This window comes from Elephas maximus, chromosome 15 (assembly GCF_024166365.1).
Source record: "Elephas maximus indicus isolate mEleMax1 chromosome 15, mEleMax1 primary haplotype, whole genome shotgun sequence".
NCBI classification, from domain to species: domain Eukaryota; kingdom Metazoa; phylum Chordata; class Mammalia; order Proboscidea; family Elephantidae; genus Elephas; species Elephas maximus.
In genome coordinates this window covers 40280708-40302512 of record NC_064833.1, presented here as the reverse complement: position 1 = coordinate 40302512, position 21805 = coordinate 40280708, and the positions used below count along the sequence as shown (strand labels likewise).

The 21805-nt window shown below is 41.0% G+C and overlaps 1 protein-coding gene across 9 annotated transcripts in view; it reads right to left on the bottom strand.

Moving 5' to 3' along the window:
* Positions 1-21805, bottom strand: part of NCALD (neurocalcin delta) — a 449176-nt gene that overhangs the window by 16411 nt on the left and 410960 nt on the right. For all 9 annotated transcript variants that reach the window (XM_049853824.1, XM_049853826.1, XM_049853825.1 and 6 more), the window contains one exon: positions 16027-16423. In XM_049853824.1, coding sequence (XP_049709781.1) covers positions 16027-16404 — 378 coding nt within the window. In that variant the 5' untranslated portion in view covers positions 16405-16423. The remainder of the gene's footprint in view (positions 1-16026; positions 16424-21805) is intronic.

Genomic DNA, 21805 nt, shown 5'->3' with positions numbered 1-21805 from the left:
ATGGCAACAGGGTTTTTTTTAAATCTGTATGTCTGGAATGATGTAAGTACTTTCTTACCTGGAGCTAGAAGAACAAGTTAAATCACTAACTTTCATAGTATTTCAGAAATAGCGGTACTTTAGTCACCTTAATGGACAGGGAGAAGACAAGGAGAGAATCAGGGGCAGATTGAGTACTTCGACTAAAGCAGTTCCATTCTTACACTGAGTGTCATGTAAGATTTTACTTGGGAAAAAAATGTTTATGCTGCTAAAAATAGAGTTTGAAATTCCTAAACCATTTCATGTGTCCTTCCCTTTGTGCTATCCCTAATCTTTAAAGGTAACAGATCATTCAAAGATTTGCACACTGAATCGCACTCTAGGCACATTGCTGTTGTTACTGTTGTTAGTTGCCATCGAGTCGGCTCTAGCCCCATGCACAACATAATGAAATATTGCCTGGTCCTGCATCATCTTCATGATCGTTGGTATGCTCAAGTCCATTGTTGTGGCCACTGTGTATTCTGAGTGCCTTCCATCCTAGGGGATTCATCTTCCAGCACTATGTCAAATTATATTCTGTTGTGGTCCATAGGGTTTTCATTGCCTAATTTTCAGAAGTAGATGGCCAGGTCTTTCTTCCTAGTCTATCTTAGTCTGGAAGCTCCATTAAAACCGATTCACCATGGGTGACCCTGCTGGAGTTGAAATATCAGTGGTAGAGCTTCCAGCTTCATTGTTACAGGCAAGCCACCATAGTACGACAAACTGACAGACAAGTGGTAAGCACACTAGAGAAACTAATTATCACTATACCCTTTTATAAGTTGAAGAGTTATAGGGGAGGTAGATGTGGTCATAACATGGGAAAAACTTTCTTACATTCAGAGGTGTTCAGTGGAAGAATAGTGATGGGCTGCTGTATAGATGCAAGTTCTTCGATATTGAAGGTATATAAGCAATGGCTGAAAATCACCTGTTGAGAATGCTGTAAAGAAGTTTTTCCCAAAGTGTTTTTCAGTTACTATCAGTCTTCCAAGATACTCTAAGATCAGAGAGATACCATTGCCAAAATGTTTTGAGAAACAGTGCTCACTTTATCCCCTTCTTAGAGCATCACGTGAACATACTAAAAACATGAGAACTCCTGCAGTAAATGACTTGTTGAACTCTGTTTAACCCAGGGTTTCCCAAACTTGTTTCACCCAGAACCATTTTGTTACAAAGCATCTATGAACTTTAAGAAAGTTCTCTCTGCACCAGGACTGATCCTTAGTTGGGCTTCCTCTTCAGCTGGGCTCTGTTCTCTCTGCCCCTCTTTTTTTCAGACTAGATAAACCATAATCCTTCTCCATGAGATTTGTCCTACCAATAGCTTCTGAGTTTCTTCAAGACAGGGCCTAAATTACTCATCTTTGTATGTTCTGGAGTTAACACTTCCTTCATTCAACACAGAAACCCTAGTGGCATAGTGGTTAAGAGCTACGGCTGCTAATCAAAATGTTGGCAGTTCGAATCTACCAGGGGTCCTCCTTGGAAACTCTATGGGCAGTTCTACTCTGTCCTATAGGGTTGTTATGAGTCAGAATTTACTTGATGGCAATGAGTTTTTTGGGTCATTCAATGAACATTTATTGACCATATGCTAAACACCAGGGACTGTGCTAAATACTTTAGATTTAGAGAGAGAAAGCACAGTTCCTGTCTTCAAAGATCTCACAGTCTAGGTATCAGGAGGATTGGTAAACAGATAAATACATTAAAATGAGAGCAGAGAGTGTTGCTTCTGGCCAAGATGGAGTAAAAGGAATTGAGTTTCCCTTTCTACCTGAAGCAACAAAAAAGAAAAAAATGACAAAATATATGAAATGATTTCCAAGACACTGAACATTAGGCAATGAAGGTCAGTGATCCCTGAGAAGCTGGAAGCAAAATTGGTAAGCCCTATGATTGTCCCAATTTGTTGCCTTGAAAGGGCTTCTGGGCCATGATGCTTCCATCCAGGTGGAGCCCAGTGAACTCACTGAGTTGAGGAGATGAAGGTAAGAGTCTGGAAAGATCAAAGTGGCTAGAATTAGCATGAGAGAGGGTAAAGCGGCACAGAGAGAACCCCAGGGATCTGCAGAGGGTTCCCCTCAAGTATTCAGCTGAATCAGCGTATGCATGGGAGGAGATCACCCAAGACTGGAGAAAGAGGCAAGTGAATGGATTAGAGGAAAGACTGCCTGGTCTTCACACAGGGTCAGGAAGAGTGCCTGTTCTCACTAGCAAGATTGGAAATCCTCATGACTCACAGGGCACTGCGTACTCAGAAAAGTCCTACCTCAATGGTGGGGACTAATTAGCCCTAAACTAAGCATGACTCTGGTGTCATCTAACAAACCTTAAATGTAAGATCTGAAAAATTCAAACTGTTTCCAAGTAATGTCACTGTGTTGAAGAACAAGGCTCAAGAATATCTATAGGAATACAAAAATATCCAGCGCCCAACACAGTAAAATTCATATTGTCTAGAAACCTCCCCCCCCCAAAATTATCAGGCATGCAAAGAAGCGGGAGAATACAACCTATAAGGCAGAAAATAATCAATCAATGAAAAGTGACCCAGACCTGACAAAGATATTAGAATTAGCAGAAGGAATGTGTTCTGGATTGAACTGTGCCCCCCTAAAATATGTGTTGTAAATCTTAACCTATATGCCTATGGTTATAATCCCATCTGGGAATGGGTTGTCTTTGTTATGTTAATTGATGCAGGGTTAGTGTAGGGTGCATTTTTAGTCAATCTCTTTGGAGATGTAAAAACAGATTAAATATGTGACCAGAGAGAAAGTTGGGGGTAAAATAGATGTCAAGACACATGGAGATCTCTAAGGAAGCTGAAGAGACAAGGACCTTCCTCCAGAGCTGACAAAGAAAGACTTTCCCTAGAGCTGGTGCTCTGATATTGGACTTCTAGCCTCCTAAACTGTGAGAAAATAAAATTTCTGTTTGTTAAAGCCATTCACCTGCAGCATTTCTGTTATAGCAGCACCAGATAACTAAGAAACAGTAAAATAGTTATAATAACTGTGTTCCATATCGTCAAAAAGTTAAATAAAGACATGTTGTTGTTGTTAGGTGCCGTTGAGTGGGTTCCGACTCATAGTGACCCTACGCACAACAGAATGAAACACTGCCTGGTCCTGCGCCATCCTCGCAATTGTTATGCTTGAGCCCATTGTTGCAGCCATTGTGTCAATCCATCTCATTGAGGGTCTTCCTCTTTTTCCCTGACCCTCTACTTTACCAAGCATGATGACGTTCTCCACCAGCTTATCCCTCCTGACAACATGTCCAGATAAAGACATGAAAGATATAAAAATGACCCAATCAAACTTCCACCAACGAAAGTTATGATGTATGAGGTAAAAATATACTGGATAGGATTAACCCTTTCACAACCCAGTTATGTTCCTCTTTGAATTTTTTGTTGATAAAATGTTTTTTCTTTAATTGTATGCATGCTGAATCATTGAGTGTGTTGGAATTTTTGGTAGGTAATACGGATTTTGATACATATTATCTGGCAGACATATGTCCCTTCTGGACTTTGCAGGTAGGATTAAAAAACTAAACCTGTCTCTGTCAAGTTGATTCTTACTCATAGTAAACCTACAGGTCAGAGTAGAACTGCCCTATTGGGTTTCTAAGGAGCGACTGGTAGATTCGAATTGCTAACCTTTTGGTTAGCAGCCATAGTTCTTAACCACTGTGCCACCAGGGCTCCTGGGGGTAGGATTGGGGGGATGCATATGTCCCTCTGGACTCTGGGGGTAGGATTGGTGGTATGTCAGGTGCACTACATCTCATCTAATTGTGCCGCATCTCTTGCCGGTGCCCAAAAACGAGTTAGTCCCATGAACGTGGAATCATGTGAGAAACACAACTTCTAAATAACACAAAGGAACCTGGAAATATACTTACAAGGCTTATCTTGCTGTACAAAAGCCAAAAGAGATAGAAGTCTTGCAGAATCACACCTCTAGGATACATCACCTCATACAATACCCTGTCAAAACAGTAATTTGCAGCACACATCTGTTTCTTCAGCTTCGAGCAGTTATACAGCTCCCGCCTGCTGGCAGCACATACTGTCAATGGGAAAGCAGCTTCCCAAGAAACCCCAGAGGCAGAAAATGTAGGTGGGTTCTATATGCCCAGCTGGTCATGAAATTAATGGCCGATTAGATCTTTGTAAGTAAAAAAAGATTAGAGACTGTGAAAATACAGCAATCAAAACTATTCAAGATGAAACACAGAGAGAATAATTTATCAAATGAAGATGACATCAATGAATTGAGGGAAAACTTCAAGAAACTTAACATATATGTAATTGAGACCCCAAAGGAGAGGAGAGTGGGGCATAGAAATATTTGAAAATCCAGTTGTCAAAAATGTTCCAAACTTCACGAAAACCATAAACCCACAGATCCAAAAAGCTCCTTGATAGACATAAACTACCAAGTAGAAACAGCCCTCTGTCTAATAAAGAAGTTGAACTTGTAGTTAAAAACTTCCCCTCAAAGAAAACTCCAGGTCCAGATGGCTTCACTGGAGAATTCTACCAAACATTTAATGAAGAAATAATACCAATTTAAACTCTTCTAGAAAATTGAGAAGGAAGGAATAATTTCCAACTCATTTTTTATGGCTAACATTACCTTGATATCAAAACCAGATATTACAATTCATTCTATGAGGCCAGTTTTGCCTGACACAAAGACAGTATAAGAAAACAAAAGACCAATATCCCTCAATAACATAGATGCAGAAGTTCTAAACAAATTTTTAGCACATAGAATCTAACAATGCATTAAAAGGATAATCCATCACGATTAAGTGGGATTTATCCCAGGAATGCAAGGTTGGTTTAGCATTAAAAAAAAATCAATCAATGTACTTTATCACATTAACAAACCAGAAAAGAAAAGCCATGCAATTATCTCAATACACAGAAAAAACATTCAACTATATCCAACATCCATTCTTGATTTAAAAAAAAACTCTCAGCAAGTTAAAAATAAAAGAGAACTTCCTCAACCTGATAAAGGGCATTCTGTGAAACACCTAAAGCTAAAATCACACTCACTGGTGAAAGATTGACTTGAAATAAGACAGTGGCAGGATGTATAGACAGGAATGATAGACGTGAAAAATATTAAGTAGGTAGATTTAATAGGTCTGGTGACTGCCTGGATATAGAGATAGATGGGGAGGGGGGAAGATATCTTTGACTTGATTGATAGGATGGATGGTAGGGCTATTTGCCCAAAAAAAAAAAAAAAAAAGTTTTTTGGGGGGAGCAATGATGAGTTTGTTTTGGGGATGTTTTCTTCGAGGTACCAGTGTAGCATCCAAGTGAAGATGTCCATTAACTGTTGGACATATCAATGCTCAAGATCAGGGCTGGAGACCAAGATCTGGAAGCATTCAATTTCTTCAGTCATAAAATGGAGTTAATAAGGTCATTGTGAGGATAAATGAGATAATGCATGTGTACTGGGTTAAGAGTATCATGTCCATCTGGAAACTGTGAACATGATATTATTTGGAGATAGGGTTTTTGCAGATGTAATTGAGTTAAAATCAGGTAATACTGGATTAGGGTAGGCCCTAATGCAATGACTGGGGTCCTTATAAGAAGAGGGAAATTTGGACAGAGAGACACAGAAAGGAGAACACCATGTGATGAAAAAGGCAGAAGTAGCTGCAAGCCAAGGAATGCCAAGGATTGCCAGACACCACTAGATGCTAGGAAAGAGACATGGAACAGATTCTCCTTCAGGCTCTCCAGAAGGAACCAGCCTTACTGACAGTTTGATTTTGGATGTCTAACCTGCAGAACTGTGAAAGAATATATTTCTGTTGTTTTGAGACATCTGTTATTATTGCTGTTAGATGCCATTGAGTTGGTTCCTACTCATAGTGACCCTATGTACAACCGAGCAAAACACGGCCCGATTCCACTCCATCTTCACAATTGTTGCCATGTTTAAGCCCATTGTTGCAGCCACTGTGTCAATCCATCTCATTAGGGGTCTTCCTCTTTTTCACTAACCCTCTACTTCACCAAGCATTATGTTCTTCTCCAGGGACTGGTCCCTCCTGATAACATGTCTAAAGTACATGAGATGAAGACTCACCATCCTCGCTTCTAAGGAGTATTAGTTTGTGTTAATTTGTTACTGCTGCCCTAGAAAACTAGTACAGCACGTAAAGCACTTATCATTATGTCTAGCCCATCTCAAGCAATGAAAACATGAGGGTTCCCCAGAGAGAATGAATAAAGAAAAGGGCTGAGGAGCTCTGCTTGGAAATATGCATATTTAGAGAGTAGGAAAAGGAAGAGTCCACAAAGGAGACTGGGAAGGAGCCAGAGAGAGACGCCTTTTGGGTTGTAGGCACTTGTTAATGTTTGCCAGATGGTATTTGATACTAAGAGTTAACTTAAACTCCTAAGCTAAAGTGTGGCTTGTAATAATATTACTGTATTTTTACAGAAATAACGTGTGCCTTCTATATTTGTTTGCTAACCATGCCCTCCTTCCCGTAAGATATTTTTGTAAGTGCGCTATGCTAATTTGTTTCACAGCAACTTGGAAGAAAAATTGGCATAGCGGTACTTATGAGAATGCCTCGAGGGTGGAGGGCATGGTTGGCAAACAAACATAGAAGGCATGTGTTATTTGCGTAAAAATACAGTAATCCCATAACAAGAAAGGGGCACAACAAGCACAACCAATAAGCAAACAGTAAGGTCAGTTGTAGAGAAAGTCACTAGCCTAAGCAATTGCCTGAAAGAGTTTTCTCCGGGAAAGAAATATAAGTTGTATTCCAGGGTAATATCTGTGGTCCACATTCATAATTAAGAAGTGGGCAAGAGTTTGGAGTTGAATTCTCAAGGGCCATATCAAGATGGAATTGAATCTCTTTCCTTTTTATTTATTTATTTTTTTTCAGAATCAGAAGAGCACAGTGTTTCAGGTCTCCAAGGAACATATTAAAAGTGACATAACGTCTATGACACCAATTTAGAAAGGTCTTTGGGGAAAAAATGCAAATATCACTCAGGAAGTGGTTCTTTAAAAAAATGCAAAGAAGTCTCTCTGGCCCTTGTTTTGATCCTCTGTGGCACGAATACTCACAGGGTGGCTGTCTGAATTGGTCGCAGTCGGGTGTTCTTGAGATCAGATGGGATAAATCTGTGAATTTGTTTGATGCCCTTCGATGGCCACCACCATCATCTCCCTTCCTCATCAGGTTACCACGTAGATAACAAAAAACAAAACAAATCAAAAAAACCAAACCTGTTGCCGTCGAGTCGATTTCAACCTATGGCAGCCCCGTGTGTTACAGAGTAGCACTGCTCCATAGGGTTTCCTTGACTGTAATCTTTACAGAAGCAGATCACCAAATCTTTTCTCTGTGGCACCGCTGGGTGGCTTCGAATTGCCAACTTTTAAGTGAGCAGCCGCTTGCAAACTGCTTACACTACTCAGGGACCTGTACTGTCTTACTCATCACAGGTGAATCAGAAAGCAACTCTTGCCCACACTGCTAAAAGAAACAGAAACAAAAGCTCCTGTGATGGGCTACCAGTACACTCCCAACCTCCTTCCTTCAGGTTTCATTCATTCACAGTGCATGAAAACGTAGACAAGGGGTGTTCACCCAGCCTTCATCAAAAGTGCCAATTAATCTTGAATCACAACTATGAGGAAATGTCTGATTTTAAGAGTTATTTGAACAGCAAGCATATTTATTACAAGCAATCATTAATATCAAAATAATGAATATGCTAATTACAAATGATTCCAACTTGATCTTCAAAGCAAGTTCTCTGAGCACTGCCATGGGTAACATTATATCAGCCTGTATATTCCTTTTGGAAAAAGTTTGTAACTTGGACTTGGGAATGAATCCAGACAGGCTGCCCCTCAAACAGCCCCAATGCATGATGTGAACCTGTGGGCTCAGGTTAGGGTGCCAACCACATTCTTTCCTGGAGAGGTGATTTTCCTTCTGTCTGAGTCCTGTGAGCACCAGAGCAGCTTTAGTGTTATTCTCAGAGTAGCTGGTCTTCAGTGAGAAAGACATCAGCTGAAGGCCAGGAGCTCCTGAAGTCATCTGTTCAAGAATATCTCTTCTTTGAGTTATACCAATTGGAGATTTAGTTAAGTTATCCCGTTTTTCTTTGTGAACATACATTTCACTACTAGACAAATTTAACTTCAAACTTAATGGAAAATTCCATTGATTACTTTGTCTTTTGAATCAGAAATAACCTCCTTTTATTGTTGTAGCAACAAAGTACCCTGGTCCAGCTCTGAATACTGTGGTAGTAATAATAACCAATATGTACATACCCTATGATAAAGGAGTCCTGGTGGCACAATAGTTAATCGCTTGGCCGATAACCTAAAGGTTGGCAGTTCCAATGGTGCCGCAGGAGACAGACCTGGCAATCTGCTCCCATAAAAAATTATAGCCTAGAAAACCCTGTGGGGCAGTTGTACTCTGTCACATGGGATTGCTATAAATCAAAATCAATTTGAGGGCACCCAACAACAATAACAACAACAGACTTTATGACAGGCAGTGTTCTGAGTGCTTTACTCAAAATAATTTATTTAATCCTTACCATTATCCATGAGGTAGGTCCATTTCACAAATCAGAAAACTGATGCAGTAAGGTTAAGTAACTTGCCCAAAGGCAAGCTGGTACTGAGTGGTAGAATGATGCCTGGAACCCTGGCACCCCGGCGCCGGTGTGTACACCCTTATTGACAAAACAAAGCTGCCTCTGGAGTAAAGGGAAGCTCAGCTTGGAGACTCAGGGATAAGGAATTGTGATATTTGGGGACTGAAGAGAAGGAAAAGAGAGATTGAAGAAGAAGAAAGGCAATATTGACCTGCTTTGCCCAAGATGCATACTCTTGCCTTGGCTCCTTCTTCATCTTTGCTTTGGGCACCAGCGTGATCGATTTCTGTCTAAACCTGTGATTTTCATCCAATTATAAGGGAAATGCAGTGCAGCTTATATATGTAACCAACGGCAGGCCTGTAGTTAAGAATTTGATTTGAGAGTCCTAGTTAGTTACTTGGTCCCTGATGGTGGAAACAGTTTGAACTTGACGGCTAGCCTAAATGTTTGTGGTTTGAACCTACCCAGTGGTGCCACAAAAAAAAGGCCTGATGATATGCTTTCATAAAGATCACAGCCAAGAAAACCCTATGGAGTGGTTCTACGCGGTAACACATGGGTTACCATCTGTCAAGAATTAACAAGATGGCAAGGTTTTTTTTTTGTTTTGTTTTTTGCAGTTAGTTATTTTCTAAGAACAGAAGGGAGGCAAGTTGAACTCCATTTTCTCCCTACATTCTCTCCCTGGGAGTGCTTTGGTCCTACTCATGGGTCCATAGCTCAGCATTTGCCCCCATGCCCAAGACCCCAGAAAGCATCCAAGCATTCATGGTAGACTCACTGCCCAGCTCAGCCCCTCCCTGTGTTGCAGTGGATTTGGGGGTTCTGACTGTCCTCCAGCTTGGCACAGGGGCAGGGGACTTGCGTAAGGCAAAAGGATTCTCCTTCCTCTTGCAGTGGTGTTCATCTACAAACACTAATATCTGGTCAGGATGAATACTACGATCCAAACAAATTTATACTTAGGCTTGACAATGAATGAAGTGTAGGACTCCAATTCATAAAGCATCCAGTTCTTCTTCTTCCTTGATGTTGCTTCCTGTAGTTTAGCTTTGTTATTCACAGAATATTATTTATGGCAACAAGCTGGAATCCTTTTGTATCTCCTAACATTGGTAAGAAAGACTCTAAAATTTATGGCACTCTTTTGTAGTACTGAAGTATACTGTATTTGTGTTCCATTGCTGCTGTAGTAAGTTATCACAAACTCGGTGTCTTAAAAGAACCTAAATTTATCATTTTACAGTTCTGGAGGTCAGAAGTCTGAAATCAGTTTCACTGGGCTAAAACCAAGGTGTCCGTGGAGCTTTGTTCCTTCTGCAGGTTCTAGGGGAAATCTATTTCGTAGCCTTTTCCAGTTTCTAGAAGCTGCCTGCATTCCCTGGCTTGTGGTCTCCTTCATCCATCTACAAACCCAGCAACAGCGGATGGAATCCTTCTCATGCTGCCATCACTGTGTCGATTCTTAAATTTCTTGAATCCCTGAGTCTTGGAGGAATGTGGGTTCAGCCAACAATTTCTGTATTGACAACTGTAATCAAGCTACAGGTTTAACTCACATTAACAAATACAGCCTTAATTTGTTTATGAATCTCCTAGTCTACATCTTACCTCCAGCTCGTCACATTCTAACAGATACTTACGCAAGCACACAGCATGAGCTTAGCAGACATTGGCTGTTTTGAAGCAAATACAGTATCTGCAAATGTGCTTTCTCCTTAACGGTGAAGTCCAGCTGTTGTTGTTGTATGCCATCGAGTTGATTCAGACTCAGACTCATAAAGACTCCAAAAGACAGAGTAGAAGCGTCCCATAGGATTTCCTGGGCTGTAATCTTTACAGGAGCAAATCTCCAGGTCTTTTCTCCTGTGGAGTGGCTGGTAGGTTTAAACTGCTGATCTTTTGGTTATCAGCTCAGTGCTTAACCATTGCGCCACCAGGGCTCCTTCACAGACCAGCTATAACCAAGAAACGAGGATCTACACAAAGGCACAAAGCTACATGTGACAATGACATGGCCTAGAGTGTGGGCTTTCAAAAAGGAAAATAAAGAGGAAAAAAATAAAATCGGAATTCTTAAGATCCCACTGCAAATTCCAGTTCATCCATATGAATGTGAATGTGACATATGAATGTGACAGAATACATGAATTGTTAGTTTGGAAAGTAGCAGAATAGAATAGCATAGCCCTTAATATGAAAATGGTTCTAAATTTACTTTAATCTCATTGGTGACTTGGAATGCTGCAATATTTCCTCGTCCATCATTATGGATATTCATCATCAGGGTGTTGAGCTGTAGCAACACTGGAGGAAATCTGAGCCTTCCAGTTCAAAAAGTGTAAGGATATAAAATGTATGAAGGAACGTGTGTCCTTACATTTATGACCTGGAACCTCACTAGGGGCGTGTCAACGGGTTGAGGTACTTTACCGTGAAGAAAGGGTGAATGCATCTTCATTTTCATGATCACCTTTTATATTCCATCATGAATAGGATATAAGTTGGCAGGGCTCAGTAAGTGTTTACTGGCACCTTTTACACATTTTCTACAATTGTCCCACTCTCTTGCAAACTGGGCTCTATACCACAGACAGTGTCTTTTTTCTTCTCTGTGGTATTTATTTCCAATGCCAGGTACTTGCTGTTGTTGCTAGGTGCTGTCGAGTTGGTTCCAACTCATAGCTACCCTAAAAAAAAAAAAAAAATAGCTACCCTAGGTACAATAAAATGAAGCAGTGCCCATTCCTGCACCATCCTTACAATTGTTGTTATGCTTGAGCCCACTGTGGCAGCCTCTGTGTCAATCCATCTCATTGAGGGTCTTCTTTTTCGCTGAGCTTCTACTTTACCAAGCATGATGTCCTTCTTCAGGGGCTGGATAACATGTTCAAAGTACATGAAACAAAGTCTTGCGATCCTTGCTTTTAAGGAGCACTCTGGCTGTGCTTCTTCCAAGACAGATTTGTTTGATCTTCTGGCAGTCCGTCGTATATTTAATATTCTTTGACAACATCATAATTCAAAGGTGCCAATTCTTGTTTGGTCTACCTTATTCATTGTCTAACTTTCATATGAATATGAGGTGATTGAAAATATCATGGCTTGGGTCAAGTGCAGCTTAGTCCTCAAGGTGACATCTTTGCTTTTGAACACTTTAAAGAGGTCCTTTGCAGCAGATTTGCCCAATGTAATACATTGTTTGATTTTTTGACTGCTGCTTGCACATGCATTGATTGAGGATCCAAGTAAAATGAAATCCTTGACAACTTCAATCTTTTCTCCGTTTATCACAATGTTGCTTATTGGTCCAGTAATGAAGAATTTTCTTTTCTTTATGTTAAGACACAATTCATACTGAAGGCTAGGGTCTTTGATCTTCATCAGTAAGTGCTTCAAGTCTCTTCCCTTTCAGCAGACCAGGTTGTGTCATCTGCATATTGAAGGTTGTTAATGAGTCTTCCTCCAATCCTGATACCCCATTCTCCTTCATATAGTCCAGCTTCTCGGATTATTTGCTTAGCATACAGATTGAATAAATATGGTGAAAGGATACAACCCTGATGCACAACTTTCCTGATTTTAAACCACGCAGTATCTCCTTGTTCTGTTTGAACAACTGCCTCTTGGTTTATGTACAGGTTCCTCATAAGCACAAATAGTGTTCTGGAATTCCCATTCTTCGCAATGTTATCCATAATTTGTTATGATCCACACAATCCAATGCCTTTGCCAGGTACTTGTTGTTGTTGCTGTGTGCTGCTGAATTGATTTTGACTCATAGAGAATTGATTCTGACCCTACAGGATGGAGTAGAACTGCCCCATCTGTTTCCAAGGAGTGGCCGATGGATTCGAACTGCCCGCCTTTTGGTTAGCAGCCTGAGCTTTTAACAACTTCGTCACCAGGGATCCAGGTACTTACTTAGTACGATAGGTGTTAATGAATGCAAGAATGATTCTTAATTTCCATCAGCCTACAAGGTCCCTCCCTGCCTGGGTGTCTAACCTTCCCCCCCGCAAAAAAAATTCATTATTGTAAAGTCGATTCCAACTCATAGCAGCTCTATAGGACTGAAAACTACCCTACAGGGTTTCCAAGGTTGTAAATCTTTATGGAAGCAGACTGTCACATCTTTCTCCCCTGGAACGGCTGGTGAGTTTGAACCACTGACCTTTCTGTTGGCAGCCAAACACTTAACCACTGCACCACCAGGGCTCTTTCTCTACACTGATACTGGCCAGGAAGTCATTGACTAGGAGATCTGCGCAAAAATATTAAGTGGGAGATAACACAGTGCTGATAAAAAGAAACTTTTTTTCTTAGAACCCAATCTGGAAGCAATTCTTCTCTTCAAAAGGAAAACATATCCCTCCTTTTCATTGTTACAGGATTCCCTGGATGGAGCAAATGGTTGAGTGATTGACTTTAGGTACTAGCTGAAAGGATGGCAGTTCAAACCCACCCAGAGATGCCTTGAAAGATGGAACTGGTGATCTGTTTCCAAAAGGTCACAGCTTTGAAAACTCTATGGAGCAGGTGTTCCTCTGCACACATGGGTCACCTTGAGTCGGAATTGACTTAATGGCAACTAACAACATTCATTGCCGTGAGGCAGGGAACAGAGAGGAAGAGCCCATCACTCTCAGATAAAAGACAGAGATAAAGCAAAACTAATTAAACTGAAGCACCTTCTTAATTTAAATTTTTTTTTTGTTTAATTAGCAAAGATTAAGAAAAATCAGAATAGTGCAATATATGGGGACATGTCTCATATACTTTGGGGGTATATTTGAAAAAATAATTTGTCAAAATATATTGGTAGCCTTAGAAATGCTCTTATCCTGGCCCAGTATTCACACTTCTGGGAATTCTGTCTAAGGAAATAATCCTAAATACAGAAAAATCTTCATGTACAAGAATAATTTGTTATTTTATTTTTAAAAGTTGAGGTTTTATGCATAATAATGCAAAACTGGAGACAACCTAAATACCCAACATTGGGGAAAAATTAAACGACTTATATTGTATGACTATAATGCAAAAAAAAAAAAAAAATTTTTTTTTTTTTTTATAATGCAGTGGAAACCCTGGTGGCATAGTGGTTAAGAGTTCGGCTGCTAATCAAAAGGTTGCAGTTCGAATCTACCAGGTGCTCCTTGGACACCCTGTGTGGTAGTTCCACTCTGTCCTATAGGGTCACTATGAGTTGGAATCAACTCGACAGCAATGGGGTTATGGGTTTTGATGCAGCTATAAAAACAAACAAAAAAACCGAGTTGTTGTTGAGTGGACTCTGACTCACGGCGACCCCATGCATGTCAGAGCAGAACTGTGTTTCATAATTTTCAATAGCAGATTTTTTGGAAGTAGATCGCCAGGTCTTTCTTCTGAGGTGCCTCTGGGTGGAACCACCAACATTTTGGTTAGCAGCGGAGTACCTTAGCCGTTTGCACCACCAAGGGTCTGTGCTGCCATTAAAATACCTTTATTAAAAGTTCTTATAACACAACAAATACGTGTGGTACTATACTAAATGAAAATGCCAAGACACAAAACTTCATACACATTATGATATCAACTAGGTATTTTTAAATGCAAGGAACTAGGACCCATAGGATATATTAAAAAATTATTCTCAGTGTTTCTCTTTGTGGGTAGGGTGAGAATATGCAGGACTTTTCTTCTTATCTTTTATATGTTTTTATATGGCCTCCCCCACCCCACCTCCCCCAAAAAGAAAAATACTCACAACTAGACCAATAAGCAACATCATGGTAAACAAAATACTAAAGTTGTCAAGGATTTCATTTTACTTGGATCCACAATCAACGACCATGGAAGCAGCAGTCAAGATATCAAATGATATATTGCATTAGGCAAATATGCTGCAAAAGAACTCTTTAAAATGTTAATAAGCAAAAATGTCACTTTGAGGCCTAAAGTGTGCCTGACCCAAGCCATGGTATTTTCAATCACCTCATATGCATGCAAAAGCTAGACAATGAATAAGGAAGACCAAAGAAGTGAAGCCTTGGAATTATGGTGTTGGCGAAGAATATTGAATATACCACGGACTGCCAGAAGATCAAACAAATCTGCCTTGGAAGATGTACAGCCAGAGTGTTCCTTAGAAGCAAGGATGGGATGAGAAGGATAGTGTGAACACAGATGTTATGGGATGTGTGCTAGCCTCTGAGACCAGCTCTCCTAGAAGCCAAACGCCTGCTCCTTTGGCCCTGTTGCCTGCTGCCAGAAGCTTCCCTGCTGTGCCCCTCATTTGCCAGGACATCGAGCTGCTGCCAGCCCTCCCTGGTGCTGCCTGCCCACTAGTCCTTCCTATTGTTTGCAGTCAGGGCTCTCCTGATCCCCTCCAGAAGCCGTGACCTGGCCCCCTCAGGTTTGTCTCTGGGTTCTATCACTTGTGAGCAAACTGCCATTGCCATGTCCATAGCTCTTTACCTCCCTCTACCACCTCCCCAGAGGTTTATTGATTTCCCACAGGAAAATGTGGACAACACAAGGCCTGTTCTTCTGTTCTGTTCAGGCAATTTACTCTGGTGAGTTATTTGGGGAAATGAAATGGAGTGACTCCTATTAAAGTGACAGAGGCCTCTATTTTACAGTGTTTGTATCTCTGATGGGACAGACCCGGAGTCAAGATTTCTGCTCTTATTCCAGAGTCTAGTAAAGCTGAGGGCTAATGATAGTGATGATGATAAGCTTTTCTATATGGTAGGCACTGTGCTAAGCATTGAACATGGAAAGTCACATCTAGCCTTAAAGCAAGCCCATAACATGGGTGGATACCACTGGTAGTTCCATTTTACAGATGAGGATGCTGAGGCTCACTTAGGTGAACTAACTTGGTCAAAGTCAGAGAAGTAATGAATGAAAGAGTCAGGATTTGAACCCAGGTCAGGGCCTGATCATTAAACACCACTCCTGGCAATATAACCCCAAAGGCAGGTCATGGCAAGGAGTGGATGGAGTGGCCATATAAGCCTGACCAACTGAAGGGTGCATGTCCATCTGTAGGGTGTGGTAACTGATGTCAGGCTCAGGGATGCCAGAGCTTTTGCGTTTTCAAGAGATGCCCACAAATCTGGATTTTGATGTGCCATCTCCCTTTTTTGTAATGTGGGTTCAATTTATTTATTTTTAAGTGGGTAGGCCAAATAAAATGCCTTGATAGGCCAACAGTTTGCAACCTCTGCACTGTGATAAACTGCGCACCTTCCAATTCTTATTTGTGACGCATGCTCTTTTTAAAGGGCTACTGTTACAGTGTTACATACCTGGACGATCTCTAGCATTTCCGCCTTGCTGATGTAGCCATTGCCATCCAAGTCATACATGCTGAAGGCCCATTTCAGCTTCTGCTCCAGCTTCCCTCTGGACGTCACACTCAGGGCTATGATGAATTCTCTGAAGTCTATCGTTCCATCCCCATTGGCATCGAAGGTGCGGAAGACATGCTCCGCAAATTTGGAAGCATCCCCATAAGGGAAAAAGTTCCCGTAAATTTTCTTAAACTCATCCATTGACAAATGTCCACTGGGGCAGTCTCTCAAGAAGCCTTTGTACCATTCTTGGATCTCGTGTTCTGTAAAGTCTGTGCTTTCCAGTAAGTCCTGCATGACCTCCGGGCGCAGCTTACTGTTCTGTTTCCCCATCCTGGCAGTGAGAATTCAGCTGAAGATAGAACACAAAATATGGAGAATTTTTAGAGCTGCTCTTTAGATGCACCTTTTATAATTTACAATTGTTCCTTTGAGAGAAAGGGGAAAAACAAAAACAAAAAACCAAGCTCTATTCTAGCCCAACAATATTGCCTAGGTTTTGCAGCATAGCAGTTAGCCCAAAAAAAGGAGACAAAGTCAGGCAGAAACCACAGAGCAGAAATATCATTGACCAGGAAACTGATCTCTTTTACACAGAGCCAACCTGAAAACATAGATTGATATGAAAGTCAGTGAGTGAGTCAGAGAGAGAGAAGGAAAGACAGCACGTGAGAGAGAGACAGAGAGGTTGAGAGACAGCAAAACAGAGATAAAGACAAAGAGAGAAGAGAGGTGTGAGTGTTAGTTCTGACTTATCGGTTTGCAAGAGCTTGAGCCTGGATCTAAGAATACTGGGGTTTTGATACCCAAGCAAAGGGGGCCTATGCACAATGGTTAAGCACTTGCCTGGTAACTGAAAGGTTAGAGGTTCAAACCCACCCATTGGCTCTACAGGAGGAAAGAGACCTGGTGATCTGCTTATGTGAAAATTACAGCTTAGGAAACCCTATGGGGCAGTTCTACTCTATCCTATAGGGTTGCTGTGTGTCTGAATGGACTCAATAGCACATAACAACAACAACAACAACAACAATACCCAACCCGGGGCATTGGGTGGTTCGGTGGTAGAATTCTCATCTTATGTTCAATCGCGGCCGATGCACTTCATGCCAGCCACTACTCATCTGTAACGAAGCTCGCATGCTGCTTTGATGCTGAACAGGTTTCAGTAGAGTTTTCAGACTCAGACTGCCTGGGAAGAAAACCCTGTGGATCACAATATTGGGTCAGATCCTCAGCCGATCACGGGGATGATGTAGGACTGGGCAGTGTTTCATTTCGTTGTACATGGGGTTGCCATGAGTCAGGGGATGACTCAATGGTGGCTAACAACAACAATAAAAGGTGGCTAACAACAATACCCAATCCAAGTTTTAGCAAGGAGAACTAAAGGAGAGGAAGAGAGAGCAAAAGAGAGAACTCAGCACTTTTTATTGTCAGAATATTTCCAGGTAAAGTGCTGCTTGGATAAAACTGGTTGCCATCAAGTTGATTCTGACTTACGGCAACTCCATGTGTGTCAGAGTAGAACCGTGCTCCTCAAGGGTTTCAATGGCTGATTTTTCAGAAGTAGATTGCCAGGCCTTTCTTTCAAGGTGCCTCTGGGTAGATGGCAACTGCCAAGCTTTTAGTTAGCAGCAAAGCTCTTTAACCATTTGCATTACATAGAAATTCCAATACTTGGCTACCTACTGAATATTATAAACACAGACATGAGAAGGAAAACAGAAACAAACCAATCTAATACTGCTAACCACTACCAATCTAGTCCTGTTAATGGAATCTACTAAGTCAAATGACTGATAACAGTGGATTTAGATGGCAAAGATGCTGATTCACAACGGTGCTTGTATCTTATGTTTATCGCTTATGAAAGAGGCCAAAATTTCTTTTTTTAAATACAAATAATTTTGTTTCTCTTATCATAATAGTAGCACACTTCCACGCTAAAATAGCAAAACAACACAGTGCTGCGCAGAAGTCAACATTCCAGTCCCAATGTTTAGAGATAACTACTGCTTGCATTATGGTGTGTGTCCTTCCAGATTTTTTGTATGAGTATCTAAGTATGCTATTAATATATTATGTGTTTTAATATGTTTACATTTTTAAAAATAAAAACATATGCAATTTTTGCTACCTATTTTTTCATTTAATATAGTGTGGGGAACAAAGGCAGTTTTTATTAGATGGACATATAGCTGTAAATACTGGCTTCCCCTCCACATAGCCATTTAACATTTATCGAGCACCATGCCTGAGACATGCTTCTGATGCGGTGGATACAAGAGTAAAATGTGGCCATTCTTAAGGGCATTCTGTTGTGTGTGTACGGGGTGGTGGTGACGGCAAGGAGACAACACCATACATATTCAATCAATACATGAAACTAGAGGAATGGACTTGGTGCTGTGAGCACACACAGAAGGAACCCTCAAGCCAAAGAAGGACCCAGATGACATCAGGGAAGCCTTCTTGGAGGAGGAGGTCAGCGGTTGGAACCCAACAGAGGCTTCACAGGAGAAAAGACTTGGCGATCTGCTCCCCTAAAGATTACAGGCTTGGAAACCCTGTGGGGCAGCTCTACTCTGTCCTAAAGGGTTGCTATGAGTCAGAGTCAACTCAATGGCAAAGGGTCTTATGGTGAACTAACAAATGAAGGAATGACTGAAAAAAATGATTGAATAAACAAATAAATGATTACAACATGGAAATATGGAACAGTCTTCTTGGAAAAGGAAGCATTTTGCCGGAAGGACGAGGCCCTGGTTTTCAGAATGCTTTTTGACATACTAAAGCTATCTAGTGGTTAAGACTTGGTCATATAACCCCTTAAGTTGAATTGCGTGTCTATCTGTTTGTTGCCCTCACTAAATATAAATTCCTAGAGGGCAGTGTTTGCATCTCGCACTGCCCAAACTTCTTTCATATTGTCCATAGTTCAGAGTTCAGGTAACAATGAGCAATCTTCATTAACTGACAAGTTGATTGCTTTTCTTTTCTGAGTTCTGCACTTGGAGGCAGAGCCTGGCCCTGCTCTAGCTCCTATGCAGGCATCCCCCCAGGGGTGGGGAGAAGCAAGTTTTCTTCCCATTAGTGTGACCAACAGCTGGCAGGCAAGAGCTTACTTTTGGAGATCACTTTTTATGGGAATCAAGCAAACACCATTTTATGCAAGAGCAAAATTAAACTGGAACTCCAAATGGAGTACAAACAATTTATCAACTAAACATTCCAATAACTTTCACTTCCTCTCATAGCCCTTTTTTCTGGGGGGGGAGGGGGGAAGCAAAGTTAGAGAGACTGGTTTGTATTAGAATTTTAAAACTGTCATTTAGTTGCTAAGTTGGCAATTTGCCTGAGGCCAGAATTCAGAAACATGAGGTAATACTTAATACATGGGTTTACAGAGCTCCAAAACATTTTAAGGAATTTAAAAGTAATTTTGAGTTTTCCTTTTGGGGAATTCTTTAGAATACAGCTCTTTGGTGTGGTGTTCAATCAAATCACCGTTATTATAGTTTGGTTAAACGCAAATCACCATGTGTTTGGCCTTGGGAAAAAGTGCTATTTTGATATTTAAATCTTCTCTCTTAAGGAATGATTTATTTCCCCGAGAATATAAAGCACCATTTCTTCAAAACCAAACGCCAGTCCCTTTCTCAATGTTTAAAAAGTGCTTTTCATTTATTAGCTGTTTTTGCACTTGAAACAAATTGCCTCAACATTTTGGCTAAGTCTCCCACTGAGACTGAACTGTGCGCAGCTATTTCTCGGTAAACAGTAATTAAACCACATTTACAAATTCATTAGCACAGAAAGACCATAACACAAACAAGGGAGAACATGGAATAAGTTATCTGGGAAGCGAGTGTTTGCAATTTAGTCCAGAATTTATTTCAGTAAAAAAAAAATACCTCACTAAGGATGAGGACTGAACTTGAAAAAGCCATCTGGACTTGGTTAGACCATACAACAAAAATCTCAGGGAACATATGATGGAGTTTCATTTTTTGTGGAAAAAAAGATAGAGGAATGTCTGACAATACCTTTTTCTCCTGGGAGACAGGAATTTGTGCTTCTTTCAGTTAAAGGGGGGTAAAAAAACCGGCAGGGAAACGCTGCATTAGTTAACCAAACTTTGTCTGGAGACAAAAGCTGCACCTCAGGTCAAATCCTTTCCATTAGCCTATTCAGTCGTTAAAATATTTATTTTGTGCAAGTGGAACATAACGGGTAAAAAAAAAAACAAAAAACAAAACTCAGGTTAGGAAACAAAAATCCTTGGGTCTAAAGCCTGGCTCTATTATTTATTGTTGTGCTGCCACTGAGTGGGTCCCCAACTCATGGTGAACCCATGCACAATGGAACAAAGCGCTGTCCGGTCCTGCGCCATCCCCACCATCAGCCATGGATCAGATTGTTGTGATCCATAGGGTTTGACAGACAGGTGGTGGCTGTGCTTGAGGTACGCTGGCTGGGAATTGAACCCAGGTTTCCCACATGAAAGGCAGGAATTCTACCACTGAACCCACAATGTCCCCTTCATTATTTACTAGAAAATTATTTACTAGCTGTTGGTTAATTCACTATCTTTCCTTGCGTACCTCAATTTCCTCCTTTGTAAAATGAGTTCCATTCAAACCCCTACGTCACTGATTCGTTGTAAGAATTATTGTAAACACTGCCTCAAGGCCAGACCATGGTAAATGATCTTATCCCTGATGGCCATTCATACATTATTCCGTTGAACCTTCACAACAATCCCGCACCATAGGCAGGGTAGCCTTTCTCCATTTTATAAGCAAAGAAATAAAAACTTGGAGAGACTAAATGACTTGTCCCAAGTCACACAGCTGGTCCATGAGAGAGCCAAACTGCGAGCTCTGATTGTCCACTTGGCTGTCCGCTGGTTTTACCACTACATCCTACTAGCTCCATGGGCAATGCACATACAGAAATTAAAAACACAAAAAACAAACATAAAAAAAAAAATCCCATAAAAAGAAAGAAATAGATAGCAGGGAGGAGACACCTCCTACGGGAACTCATTCATTCCACAAATTTGTATCAAGTGTCTACTAGGGCCCTGTGGATACACCTGGGAACAAAACAGACAAAACCGCTGTTCTCATGTAGCTTAGACTCTAGTGGCAAGAGACACACACCACATAAGACAAATACGTGAAATGGTAGAGGAGCTGTACTGTGAAGAAGAGCAAAGCAGAGAAGGGGGTTAGGAAACGCCAAGGGTGGGGGAATGGGAGTTGACATTTTAAATAAGCAGCCAGGGAAAGCCTCATTGAGAAAGTGGCATTGAATAAAGATCTGAGGAAGTGAGGAAGCCAGCCATGGAAATATCTGGGGCGAGAATATTCCAGGCAGAAAGAACAGCAAGTCAGAAGGCTCTAAACTGGGAGTGTGTTTAGTGTGATCCAGCTACTTCCCCAATGTCTCATCAGACTAAACTACCATAATCTCTTTCCTGGATTTCAACGCCCTCCTCACTAGTCTCTTACTTTTTATCTTGTCCTCCTTCTCCCTACTCCTGTCCCTAATCTACTCTCCACTCAGCCCCCCAGAGTGCCCTTTAAAAACAGACCATGCTACTCCCCTTCTTAATGCTCTAGAAGGGCTTTCTGACACACTTAGAATAAAATCCAAACTCCTTCCTTTGACCAACATGGCTCTGCGTGAGCGGGCCCCAGACCATCTCTGACTTATCTGTGGGTCC